Raw genomic sequence first — 14462 nt, 5'->3', positions numbered from 1 at the left:
AAACCTGTTAGAAAGGGAAAGAAAAAACAACCCAAAACTCAAATCTACCATACTTACTATCAATAATTTTGTTGACACCATTCAGGAATTCCATAGACTCAAAATAAAATCACAGTCCTTTTTCTCCTTTCAGAATATAGCCTCTTAATCCAAATAATATCAGAGAAGTTAAAATTTAGTCCATTCATCTGGCAAATGTTTCCCTCTGTTTCATAAACATGCACATCACAGAGAAAAATTGTTCAATTTAAGGTTTCTTACATGATTACAGTGTAAAAAATCATCATAGAAGTACAGTCATTGTCAGATTTAATAACGTCCTTATTGTGATGTATTACATTTCCATAAAGAAAAGATTTAGCAAAACCAATTGTGTTATAAGCAGCCACCAGGTACAGTTAATTGTCTAGGAGGATCAAAAAAAAAATAAAATAAAATAGAAATTCTTTTACCACAGACAACTATGGTCCAACATTCTCACCACAAGTTGGAGGTAAAAGGTCAAGAAAACCAGAAGGAGGACATGGGGGAAAATAGGTGACAGATTATGTTCAAAAATTCCATGGCTACTGTAAATAAAATACCCCGCCTAGGATAATACAGTACTACAGGTACCATTTCCTTTATGTATGCTTACAACCTGTAGAACGCTTCCTTTTTCAGTATTCTAGTTAAAAGTTATGTCCGATGGGAAGGACAAAAAATACACACTAGAGCATATGATGACTTTTTACACAGCGATAATTAATCATCACATTTCATTAATAAATTATCAAGCGCTTGCAAGCTGTCCGCAATCTTTTTCATCTAATTTGCATATTGCATAATGGTGGAATAACATTTTAAAAAGTTGGAATAGGCACTTACTGGAATTACAGTTAATCCTGATACAGTCTAGATGGGGAAGAATAGATGAAAAATGAAAATTTATCCTTCAAGGTAATAGCTGCAGACATCCAATAAAATCACAGTCCACCCTTCCGGGGACAGACACATGCAAATATGGCCACTCCATATCATCAGTCTTTACATACTGTTATAACCCAGATATACTGCGATAAATCTTTATAAATAGAAACGACAAATAGGGTAAAAATGGCCAATTTCAAACAAAGCTACATGGTGACAAATCTAAGTGGAAAAAAATAAGCAGGACTTAAACGTCAAAGATGCTTAACTGAGGCAGGCTGCAGCTTTCTCCCCATCTGTGAAAGAACAGGTAATTTCTCAGGGTGCAATTAAAAAGTGCTCCGTCACGATGGGTCATAGAGCAAGCCAGGCCACAGCCAGACACCTTGGACAGCTCGTGGATGGGATACCTCAAAGGCTGGTCTTCAAAAACAAAGCGATAACGTACAAAACTCGTTACCCAGGCCCATCAGTAAGGGTTTGTGGGTTTACGCTGGCTTCACGTAGAGGCTTGAGGAACCAACGCTCACTACTTAATATATGGAAAATAATCGCATCTTTGTAAGTGCTGAAAATAAGAGAATCCTGGCTATTTTTGGATTATTTCCTGACTGATAAAAAAAGAGAAGGAGGAAAGAAAAAAAAAAAAAAAAAAAAAAGGGAAAAGGGAAAAAAAAGAAATGGGGGGGGAGGAGCGGGCAGGGAAAGAGGGATGTTGGAGGAAGAAGCTCTATTGCTAGGGTATCGATTTATTTATTTTCTTGAATGACAGAAGCAGGCAAAAACTGGCAGAGGATGGTGGTTTGTATATAGAGTGACCTGATCTATAGCAGGGTCCTCTGCTGGGCTCCCTGCACTTCTTACTGGGGTGGGATGGGGGGGACACCTATGCCATAACTACAGGGTTTGTACAGCTACTCCTGCTTTATACCTTTGAGGACCATATAGACCATCAAACCTAGATTTTGTTTCCATATAGCTGAGTTTGTCATGTGTCGTCAACCGCATCAGAAAAGTGGTTGCAAACAGCCAGGGGCCAGCAGCGGCACATCCCCTTTCACAGAAGGCGCTGGCGGGCGGGTGGGCGCTGAGGGGGCCGGCGGGGGCTGCGGCGCTGCTCCCGCCCCGGGCGAGCCAGCGGGGCAGCCTTGCCCTCAGCAACGCTTTTATGGAGCAGGGAGGTGGGGGGGTTAGCTGGTGATATTCTCCCCCTCCCCATGCTGTCTGGAAATAATTTGCAATTAAAGCAATACAAGACTTCATTCCCTTTATAAACAGCGTGCCACTGCATGGGAGCGACCGCACACAAGGCGGGTGTCCCTCAGCGGACTGCTCTTGTGCAGGCCCCGACTTGGCCTCGCTCATAAGCGTGGCAGAAGCACTTCCATTTATTCACTTTTTTTTTAACTACAGACACTCATCATCTAACGTTTGGGCCATTATTTCCAGCCAAGAAACCAAATCATTATTTTTAGTATTTATTTTTTTTTCTGTAAAAGGGCTTGTGCCTCCTGTGTTCACGCGGCTGTTTGCCGAGGGCCGCAGTCTTTGGGCATTGAAGGGTTCGATACTACAAAAATACCACTACAGAATCGTTTAAAAAAGGAGGTGGATTTACTACAGATTTGACACCTAAAAAAAGGAGACCAAGAAATCCATCAGTGGGAATTTCTAATTACCTAATTGCAGCATTTTCAGTGTTTAAAGCTAGAGATCCTCTGACACAGCTGCATGCTGTACATTAATTGGTGGAGGCAAAACTGAACTGACCTACGCACATGTTGCTCCTGCTCGCACATTTCGTTGTGGAATTGCTGCTGTGAAGAGAGACCAATCTTCCACAACAAGGAATGATAATTTAGCTCCAAAATACCACTGATGAACTAGTCTTCTCTTTTTAGAATACACAACAGTACAAAAATATTGTGATGGAGTATGTTAAGACTATATAAAGAATATAAAAATGCAAAAGAAAAGAAAATAAATCATAATAATGAGCATGTACTTGTGTGTGTATGTACATACACAAATGTTGCATTGACATGTGTTTATATATCATTTCAGTTTACTTTTAATGTTAAAACAGGCCGTTTCATAAATGTTTGCAAGCAAAAAGAAAAATGTAAAGAAAATGTTAATTTCTTGGAGGAAGAATTTGTTACCTAGGTTGACCGTTAGTTTAACTCGTCCTGCATCCAACTCTAAACGCAGGGTATCTGCTGATTCCCTAGAAGTAGTTGCCATTAAAATGCCATAAGCTCGCTGAGACCTGAACCGCAGAGAAACGTCTTCAGCCTCTGTATGCATCACAACAGGGAGCTGTATTTTCATAAACATACTTCCATCATAGCTTAAAATTGTTGCCTCTGAAAACATAAAGGAGAAAATCAATTATTAAAGAATTATACTGTATTTGCTGAAACTGCTCAAAGAGAAGGTGGTAAATGTATATTCACACAGGTAGATACAGAATAATTACGTATTACATATCGTTGTTGTTGTTATTGGGAAACATAAGCAACGTTGGGTTCGAGGGTTTTTTTAGATTTTGAGGTTTCTTTTTGTTGATTTTTTTTTGTTTTGTTTTGTGGGTTGGTTTGGTTTTTATTTTGTTTGGTTTTGAAGTGACATTTTTAAAAGAAACTAAATCGCTTTTTAACAAACTAGCCATTCACGCATGCATCTTCAAGCAGATGGGTAAAACCCCCTGTAAAGAAACGTGTGTGAGACCGGGCCAGTACTACTCAAAATAGGTCAAGGCCAGTAAAAGATATCCAGGTAAACCTTACAGACTATGAAATTGTCATGTCTGACTACCTTTCACCTAGATAATTGCCTTGGGATACTTAATATATAAACCTACAGATATTGCTACTGCCGCATTTAAAATTATCATAGAGTTAGGAAAAAGCTGCCCGAAATGGGTAAATACACCCAGCGTGGTTTGGACGGAGCACAGATTGCTTCACAGCCACAATGACTGTGCTATGATAGAATCAAAACCGCATGTATGAACATTACGACAGCCTCAACAAGAAGATCAAGACTGGTCTTGGCATATTGAGGGTAAGATCTTAAAACCCCCGAGACAAGCAAATAGCTGTCACTCTCAGACACTGCAGGAAACCCTCCCAGTGAGTGGCTCTGGCACAGGGCCGTCACAGTCTGTTTGACCCCAGAGCAACCAGCCACAAGTCTTCTTTTCCCACCCTCCAGGCCAGTAACAAGAAAGGTAGCAGAAAGACTGCATTTCTGCCCACACGGAGGCACAGCAATCCCTAGAAAGCAAAGGACACATCTGTTTCTGAAACGTATTAGGAAGTGCTTTTTCACAGGACCATCAAGTGCTGTGGCCAGTGAACCTCCACAGCTTTTGGAAACAGGTCTTGGGCTCACTGACAGTGTCACGTGGTGGTGGAAGCAGCAGTGAACGAGCAGCATCCTTTACCCCAAGCCAACAGTCAGCAGAGAGAGCACCAGGAATTTCAGTAGGCTCCCCAGTGACGTACAAAACTAATCATACTATAGAACCAAACCCACTACCCGAATAGCAAAACATACTCTCTGAATGTGCCCCGTTTTATGCACATCTGGTTGTTTACCTACCACTAATTCACTAGAGACTTCTAACTTCTTCCATGTGTGTTCTGCACTCTTTAACCCACCCAAAACCTCTTGATCTCAGAAATTGTTGAAGGGTCAGATGATGTCTGAACAGGATGCTACAAAATCTGTCTTAGAAAAAGATGCAATCTTGAGGACACCTCAACTCACTGAAGAAATTGCCCAGTAACAGGCCAAATGAGCAACAAGCAACAGCAGAGAACATCTATGGGAAGCTTTTCTATGCTTCAGCTTGCCACAGTATGATGCAGACACCTACAGCAAAGGTGTATTGTGGTCCCACATGCAATAATATTTTCAAGACCTGATGCTACTGATACTATATTTACTCAGTATCAGTATCACAACTAAACCAGCGTTAGAATATTATTTTTAAACATTAATAATTATGACCGTTTGTAAACATTTTTTCTATTGCACATCTTACAGACTGTTAAAGATAAACAAGCTTTTCAAGACTTCCAGCCTACATTGTCCATGGAAAGACAAAATGTTCCACTGTAACTCTGTGAGCATATTGGAGGCAAAAGTCATACCTTAGTATGTTCATTAATAACTCCAGACTTCCCAAATATGAATTTGAAGAAAGCAGTTTGATGCTGGGGAAAAAAGGGATTACTAATACCAGAGTGAAAGTCATTAGTTGTAACAGGTTAGCAAAAACCAGGTTTCTTGTTTTCTAAACATGCAGTAAGAATGTTTTCTGCATATTCTAAACCAAAAATTTTTTTGTGAAGGAGATCAAATACTTAACTCTCACTAGCCTGTGAAAAGATTTCAGGTCAAAGGGTTGTCAGTAGGAGGTAATTTGGGTTTTTGACTCTTTGGTTTAGGTGGGTTTTTTGGTTTGGTTTGATTGTTTGGTGTGGGTTTTTTGGTGGTGTTTGTGTTTTGTGTTGGTTTGTCATTGTTTTTTAGTTGTTGTGGGGTTTTTTGATTTTTTTGTTCTGGTTTTGTTTTGGGTTTTTTTTTTGGGGGGGAGGAAGGAAAGGGTGGAGGGCAGAGCCTTAAAATTCATTCCTATATCTACCTAGCTAGTCAGTGCATGAAAAGCTCCCAAGACCTTTATCAAGGTAAACACAATTTAGGTAAACACAATTTAAACATGAACTCTTTAATTAAGAAGTCCAGCATAAAAGCTGAAGTTACATGCTAATATAAGAGGAAAGAAAAAGTATTTTATATTGTCTATTAAAAAAGACACATTAATACTAATCAGGGCTTTTATAAACTGAGCAAAATCAGATTTTATGGGATAAACAGCATTCAACACTAGAGGTCTGTTGCTAATAAATTATCTTATGATAAGGTAAAAGAAAGTTGTCAGAATCAGCACTGGTACTGTTTGCCAGCTTTCCTATAATTATTCAGTCTTTTAGAGAATTAGAGAGAAAGGAGAGAAGGAACTGTCTTAATTTAATCAGAGATGACCTGCGAGTATTTAACATCGTGGTGAACAGACCTGATGTGATTAGATACTCAATCCTCCTAACACATACTGCGCCAGTTATTTTGGAAACAGATGTTCCAAGAACAGACCAAGGAGACTGAACAGAAGATCAAATGACTTAAAAGCTCTGGGGCGATGAGAAAGCCCCCTCATGTCAACGAGCTCCTTTCAGCATGGGGAGCTCCAAGTCACAGGCTTTCTAAATACAAAGGTAGCACAGAGAAAAAAAGCAAAACTGGAAGGAAACAAGGATGATTTGATCAAAGAAGATTTAGCACTGCTCTGAGAGCCGTAACTGAAGATAGGCAACACTTCATACCTGAAATAAAAACCACAACTACGTTCAGTTTACTCACTTGAAATGAGTCTGCTGGTACAAACTTTTTTTGTTACAAGTTTTTGCTGTTAAAGCATTATTAAGTGATTACTACATTAAGAAGGTTCAATGATCTTTTGTCAGCATTGTGCTCCTCTCTAAGGATGGCAAGCTGGGTTTTGCCATGTGAATCATCTGTTCAACTCACCTCTCTTCCACTTGACTCAGCATTGCTCTCCGCTCAGCAAATTTCCATGTCCTGTTGGTCTCGGCTGGACAGGAGGCATCCAGCAGCATACAAATGAGACCTTTGACAGCACAAGGAGTTTCCTTTTCCCTTACTGGTGTGTGTCTTGTAATTCTTTGTGGCAATGCCTTATTACCCTATCATTATGCTTGGTAGCATACATTAACATAAGACCTCCCAGAAAACTTTGTTTTTCAGAGAGTAGGAAAAAACTGTTTTCAAGATGAAACAAGACGGGCTTGTTTTCACTTTCCTGGAAAACTAGAGATGGTTTCAGTCACTTAATGGAACTGTTCCCATCCTGCAGAATGGATTGTTAATTTGCAAGGCCTGGTCAGTAAGATGGGGATTGGAACGAAGAGAGGCAGTCAGGGTTACCAGTTATACAAACCTCAAAGAAAGATTTTTGATAAAAGTCTGTATTAATTTTTGCCCCTAACTTTTACCTTTTTTTGCTTTGGACCAATTAATTCCAAAGGGGTGTGTGTCTCATCTTTCTTTGGGATCTATGCTGCTAACTCACCTAAGTGTTGGCAGAGTATCTTTTGTCTCTTGTTCAGCTTTCTCTAATTATTAGATTAAATGCTAATAGACCATAAGTTTAGCTCAGAATGTGCTATTCATTAAAAGAATCACAGTCTCCACAGCAGGGAATAATAATTTTACAACCACTTAAGCGCTGGAAGTATAGCACCAAATAGAAAAATAGCAGAAAACCCTTACAAAACATCACTGACAATTTTTTGTGGCAGCAAATAAGTGCATGCAATTGAGTTATTAGCGAGAAACAGTAAGATGTTATTCAGAGATTGCTAAGAATTATTGTATACCTTCTTCCTTTGATATTTTTATAAACCTGGCAATTAAACCCCCTTGCTGCTGCTTTGCTTTTTTAGCACAAGCAAAGAAAACATGCAAATGAACAAAAAAACCCAGAAAAATGCTGAAGGGTTCAGTTCCCCTCTCCATTCTTTTTTCTTCAATTTGTTTCTGATTAAAGTCTCCAGGGCTGGATACTCTATATGTACACCACCTCAGTCAGCTCTGTGCCTATCACCAAGGATGCACAGACTAGTAGCGATATGAGAGGAGATAAAGGACCTTAGTTTTCACCGGGCTGGGATTCCCTAAATTGCTGAAGAGGCTGAGGCACCTACTCTTCAGGAAACTTCCCCACATCTGTTTCTACCCTCAAAAACACTCAGCGGGATATTTATGGGGAGAAACAGAATTTCCCAAATCGATGCTGTTCTTCAATTCACAGCTTATTTAAATTAAAATGAAGAAGTATGGATTTCAAAATTCAGCTTTCTTCCTCATAAATTATGCAGTCGAGTTTGTGTTATTTTTAACATGATGCTCGGTAAGTTACTGCATGTATTTTAATAAATAAAAGAGTATCTAGTTTCCTCTGGACCCCTTGTGGTGCCTCTAAAGTCCTAAAGACAGAATTATTAATTCTGCCTGCTTTTTCAGTTTGGACGCGTCTGCAACAATATGCGGACCGCGTTGCAGCCCACCAGAGCCGTTTTTAACACAGGAAATCACCGTCTGTCTCTGCCATTTCCCAAATCACACACAAACTTCGCCTCAGAAAGTGGCAGCCAATGCAGCCCAGAGCCATGCCAGGAAGCATGAGAACAATCTGGATCACCGATAGTCAAGTATTTAGGTTTGCTTGCCGAGTCTGTTTTATTTACCAGCAAGCACAGCAACAACACCCTGCCCTGAAAACACCAATACATGGGATTTTACTTCTGCAAATTGTACGAGTATTCAAGTCTTTCAATGGCTACTGATTCCAACTCAGACTTTTGGGTTTTGTTCTATTTACAAGCATATGCTCAGCAAAGCACTGCTTGTGTGTTTGCTACGGCAGCGTCTTCAGTCCATCCAAGTCCAGACCTGCAGGCTTGGGGAATTCAAGGAACTTTTCCATTAACCTGATGGAAACAATTCTTGACATGCGATTAGTCACTAGATAATACGTGACTAGAAGGTGAAAGGATTCCTCCTACTTGCTACATTAGTATTATTTCAGGACTGAGGTCCTAAGCCACATTGTAAAGGTGCTAGAATTTAAACACACAGGACTAATTAGTTTAAGTCAGAGATGGAATCGATATATTTTGAACATATGATTCTTCATACTGTCTTATCATCATATCACCTGTAATTTTATAATTTTAAAAAAATTAAACAATCAGAGATAAAGCAAGGAATGAAAGCTATATTTCTTTATTTAACGTATATGTGTGTATGCAGGTGTGTGCGCATGCACAATGTGGACGTTACACACACTCTCTAATTTAAATATATTTTTCTTTCAGAAATGTCACTGATTAATCTTTCTTTGCGCGCCTGCTTTTTCTTATCACTGATGAATTTACTCTTGTGCGTTGTTCCCAGCCATCCAGTCAAAAGCATGCACCTGCAAAAGGCTTTGCTGAGAGGCAGTCGTATATTGGGATCCACAATCAAAGTAAGATAGGAAGCCAAATTATATTGCTGTGACATCTGTCTATGCATCTGCTGCAGTTTCCATAATCTACTAAAGCCAATCTACAGATTATACTGATATTTAACCTCACTGAAAATCAAGAATAACTTGCAACAGGATAAAAAGCACATGGATGTACAAAAATATTGTCTACTGAACATTAAATGAGTTGTTTTATTATTAAATATTTAAGTATACTGAAATTAACTGAGTTGTGTTCCATATTTTTTATACATTGATAAGCTGACTAAAATTATTTCAGATACCGCATTGTACACAATATGCCCACATTATGTATGTTAGTACTCTTATTTTAGGGAAAATAGCACAAAAAATTAATGATGGTACTGAAAAGTAGCTACATGATTGTCTACTGAAGATACCTTAATCACTTAATGTTAAGTTACAAATTACAGGTTTTTAATCTCCGATATTTTATTCTAATGCTTTCTTTCTTTTGTGAAAGTGTATTGTTTGTTGAAATTAACATGTTCCTATTTAATTTAAATTAGTTTGAACAGTTATAATTGTGTTGCTTCTACCACCAAATACAAAAGTTTATCAGATACTGCACATGGGTAGCAGTTATAGGAACTTTGTGTGGTAGGATGCCAACACACCGCTTTCGGAATCCCCAAAGCTACGACCTTATTAATGCAGGACCATTTGGGATATGAATATTACTGAGAGGAGATCTCCTTTCAGTTTAGTTTCCTCTGGACAGGGAAATGATCCCATACTGTCTGAACTGCTGCACGTATTTCTGTTGGACGAGAACCAGATACCATTGCAGAGAAGCCAAACAAACTACCATAGTACCACCATTCCCACTAGGGGAATAAACTGGGAAAATCAAGCTCTAGATTGAAAGACAGCTGAAAATAAAGTATAGGAAATAAAAAAGACAAAAGTTTCTTACCACCTGTCAAATCTATTCATGAGACATTGTTACAATGAAGCCTGCTTTTAAGTTTATTTGCAGATCTGGATGTGATTTTGTATCAACTAACGCACATTTCCTAGCTCGGTTGAAAAAAATGCAAATTCTCTTTTTACTTCTGCCATCTGTAATAGCAGAATTTCGCCACAGGGTGGAACACCAGCCGTATTAACTGAAGGCGTCTGTGATGCAGCGGACAGCTCGGTGATGCCCTCTGCCAGCTTCACCAGCAGCAGAACAATCTGGAGATCTCAGAATAACTGGCCTTGAGCCAATATATTAAAAAAATAAGGCAGAAAAACCAGAAGAAACTGAAAATCTACTTGCAAATGCTAGTAATAGGATGGTAGTAATCCTACATAAATGCACATCTATTTACATATAACTTAAACATTAATCAGGTTTATAATCTTTAAAGAATACATTTTTGTTTCATCTTGCTAACTAGAAAAATTAAACAAACTAGATGGAAAGAACTTACGTTCCCAGCCAATAAACTTTAAATTTAGATTTTGGCGAGAAGAGAAACTGTACTGTGTCAATTGTGAGATTAAAAAAATAAATGCCTAAAATACTAAGCTTTTTTATTGTTTTCATAAAATTTTCATTAATTTTTTTTTTATTAGCATACTCTGTTAGCCTATATTTCTTCCTATAAACTAACCTCAGCATCTGTCTTCCTTGCCACTATCCACCTTTTCAGTTGGAGTTTGTCAACTTTAACCTTACCTTTTCTAGGCAAGAGGGATACTCAGGGAATTAAGGTACATAGAAACTGTTTCCTTGGTTACTACGATCTTTTAAAAAAGTTAATTAAGAAATATAGGTTCCTACACTGATTCTTTTGCTTCGACTCATGGCTGAAGTTCTGGCCATGGATTTAAATGATACTGTGGAGTTCAAAAGTAAATTTAATTACACAGTGCTATTGACATAAATAGGCAGAGAACAAGACCTCAGCTTGGAATTGGAATGTGACCATTTAGTAATGCAATAATAATTAAAATTACTTCCGCAAAGCTTTTCAGAACTCAGCAATGTACGATGAGACATAAAAGGAGGAATTTTCTAAGAAACATTTTAGCAGTGCTGACTATCATAGTCAACTAATAATTCTTTATGTATCTTAGAAAATCCCCTAAGATCTTTCCTCTAGAGTTATTTCTTTCAGCCTGGACCAGGGCTCCATTTGACATCAAGTGAAATCAAAGAAGCTTTCTTCCTGCCTCAAAAGAGTTAGAGATAGGTTACCATTTTTAGTCATTGTGCAGGATTCTATAAAGTAGAAATGCAGCCATCTCATAGAACCTACCTCTTTCGCACGATCTGCCAAGGTACCCTGTACCAGAGCAATCACAAACATATCTGTTCCACCCATCCCTGCACACACCATTGTTTTTACAGGGGTTGCTAAGGCAAGGTTTTGCAGTTTCTCTTGAGCATGAGGGCTTTACTCCAGCTGTGCTTTGAATTTCAGCCATCTGTCGAATATCTTTGCTTTGACCATCAATAAATAAATCTCTAATGCAGCCGACGTATCCATAATTGAGAAGTGCTGTCCACACCTCTGTTGGGAAGACGAGGCCTGCTTTATTTTCTGGTAAGCCTCCAAGATACAAGTCATCATCCAAGTCGAGGATTTCACTTTCCCCTGGTGCAGTATATGGTGTACGTAATGTGTTCACAGATATGGTCCCTGAGAAGAAAAGACAACAAAATGCATGATCTTGAAGATATTTAAAATATTTTGGTAGTGCTGTTTTACTCATTAATCTACATGCCACATTAGCTCCTGGCAAATATCTGTAAATAAAACCTAGGTATTCTACTCACTCAGCTATACAATAATAGATACGCTTCTTATTTCAATTACAACGTAGTACAAATACTGTCAGGAAGTGAAAAATGTAAAAACATTTATGCACAACATTGCAAGGTTACAAAATAAAAAAAGTCAAAGCCACCTTACCAATCTTGTAGGGGTATGGGGAATGCATTTCAGAGTTATTTTCACAAATATCCTGCTTGTGCAACAGAAAAGTGTCTTCACTACCCCATGCGTGCTTCAAAGCATTAAGACTGAGGTTGCATCGATAGGCTGCAACCTGGCAGGCAAATCTGTGTCTTTGGTTTGGATCCAAAGACTCAGTATTTTAAGAGACTCACCACTTTCAGTGGGCTTTGGATAAGACATTTTTCTTTAAGTGCAGGAGGAAAATAGTCTCATCAGCTGCCAGACAGGCAATCATTAAGAAGATAGTGATGTGCTCCTAGAGGGAAAATCAATGCCTCTGACACTTACCTCGAAATGCGTGCGTGTTATAACGAGAGGGAGAAAGGATGTATACAGAACCTCAGGAAATTAGAAGTATCTTTTCGATTTAAGTTTAAAAAGTAAACACACAAAACTAAGCTTAAAATAAAGTTCTGCTTCTACAGTGTTTGAAGAAAGACACTGATCAACTATAAAAATCCTCTTTGCTGTACTTTTAAAATAACAAGGTACCCAATTTTAACAATTGGAATAAGCAGAAAACCAGATTTAGTACATGGCATCACAGAGCATACTTATGTTAACCAAATTAAATCTTATTTACTAAGCAAAATAATTTTAAAAAAGAATCTTCATGTAGATCTTCATAGAAGTGACTCCTTACCATTCTATATGGGTGCAAAAGAAAGCAAAATATAAATCAACCCATTATATAGGTGACCAGATTATTAGAATGTACCAGCCACAGTATGCAACACTGTTATCCAATGGACAAAATATTAAAAGTGTATTAATGGTGAAAAGACATTGAAGAACCACATTTACCACAAAATATTTACCACACATTTATACACAAAACTAACATGATTCGCTGTTTCCACTGTCAGCATGACACAGATTCCAGAATATAACACTGATTATCAAAAATACTTCCACTGCGGTGGGAGTGGTGCATGCGAATAATAAATTCAGAACTTTTATAGCATAAGTACTAAAATGCGTTTTAAGCAAACAGAAGCAGGTCAGAAAAAGATTATTCTGTTACTTGGATACATCGTAAAATTCAGGTTTCTCATTTAGCAGTGAAGAAGAGTCCTGTGGGAGCTACATGTTTTGTTTGTTCTTTTGTTGGTTCGATAGGTTAACTTCAGCAACGTGGACAGAATGAATAGCTGAACAGTTTGGACCGTTAATAAAAGCTTTTTGGGGCAGAGGTCTCCGGAGATCCAACTCCCATGTGAGACTTGAGACATGGATTTCAGAAGGGCTGGGTACTACTACTACCACAAACAGTCTCTCTACTAACAGAAGAGATAAAAAAGATAAAACAAAGGCTCCCATAGCCTTTGTGCATCTTTATGAACATGTCAAAAGAATGTTTGAGGATATGGTCAGTTTTCCCTTTTTTGTATTATCAGAAGCATTTCCTGTGACAGTTGAGTCACAGAGGTATAAAGTGAACTTCCAGTCTGAACCATAAGAAATAGGCATGTTGAACCAGGATCTTTTCTCTTCCAGCATCCACCCTCTTAAAATTAAGGCTATTACACTTTGATAACTCTAAATATTTGTTTTGCTGCTCAGATTCTTGAAGCAAAACTTGGCAGTCATATGGAACACTTCCTATAGATTTGATTGTAGGCATACAAGCATAAACATTATGAGGTTTGATTTTGTTAATAAGCTGTATCAAACAAGGACCCCCGTGAATGACCTGTTAAACCAACATAACTAGCTTTTCTGAGAGCATCCTAAGTATCAAGGACTGCTTACAGGCAATAAATCATTTCTCCTTTAAAAAAAAATAATTAGACATGCTGTAAATTTAAGTCATACTTGTGCTCACAGTATTTCTTACTGCTATTGTTGCTTGCTCCCACCTGTTGCTGTACAGGCTAATTTAGGACCAAATGTTTTAAACCTATGTTCAGATAGCACTTGCACCCACACAAGTTAACTCAGCTGCAGCCTCCAACCTCCAACTCATGCATTTCCACAGTACTGGGTTTTGCTGGAAAAAAGACATTTGCATTTTCAAGGTATTCATGATGCTGGAAGATAAATGGGGCTACATTTCTATGAAAAATAATAATCCACTAAGTCTCGATGGCTCTTAATGCATAGGAAGACAGGTAAATCTCAGCCAATGTAGCTGTGACATTAACATGGTGGTTCAAAAACTAACTTTTGCAAGCATAGTAGGATGAGAAAGGTGGATGGTAAAGGGAATTGTAAGTCACCACTACGTTCTGGTGACTATGAATTATATTTGGATGATAGACTGAAGCATGACAACTTTCTTCTGTATGTCATAAAGGATTACCCCAGAGAGCTTAAGTATTATTTTGAATAGATATCAACAACTTCTTAAAGAAATGAACCTTTTCCCTCCCCAAGAAATGACACCACATAAAATACTCCTTGGGAGAAGCCCTCTGAAACCTCAGTGTAATCATAGGGTGTAATGACTACGGGTAGAAAAG

General features: G+C 38.3%; 1 protein-coding gene across 20 annotated transcripts in view; it reads right to left on the bottom strand.

Moving 5' to 3' along the window:
- NRXN1 (neurexin 1) overlaps window positions 1–14462 on the bottom strand; it is a 730473-nt gene that overhangs the window by 408165 nt on the left and 307846 nt on the right. For 11 of the 20 annotated variants that reach the window (XM_056356934.1, XM_056356933.1, XM_056356941.1 and 8 more), the window contains 3 exons: window positions 11299–11682; window positions 3072–3275; window positions 868–894 (listed from right to left, as the gene is read on the bottom strand). In XM_056356934.1, the coding sequence (XP_056212909.1) occupies window positions 868–894; window positions 3072–3275; window positions 11299–11682 (615 nt within the window). The remainder of the gene's footprint in view (window positions 1–867; window positions 895–3071; window positions 3276–11298; window positions 11683–14462) is intronic. The other 9 variants (XM_056356944.1, XM_056356945.1, XM_056356958.1 and 6 more) reach the window with 1 other exon arrangement.

This window comes from Falco biarmicus, chromosome 12, assembly GCF_023638135.1.
Source record: "Falco biarmicus isolate bFalBia1 chromosome 12, bFalBia1.pri, whole genome shotgun sequence".
Classification (NCBI taxonomy): domain Eukaryota; kingdom Metazoa; phylum Chordata; class Aves; order Falconiformes; family Falconidae; genus Falco; species Falco biarmicus.
Note: the sequence above shows the minus strand (reverse complement) of the source record. Positions and strands in the feature narration are given on the sequence as shown.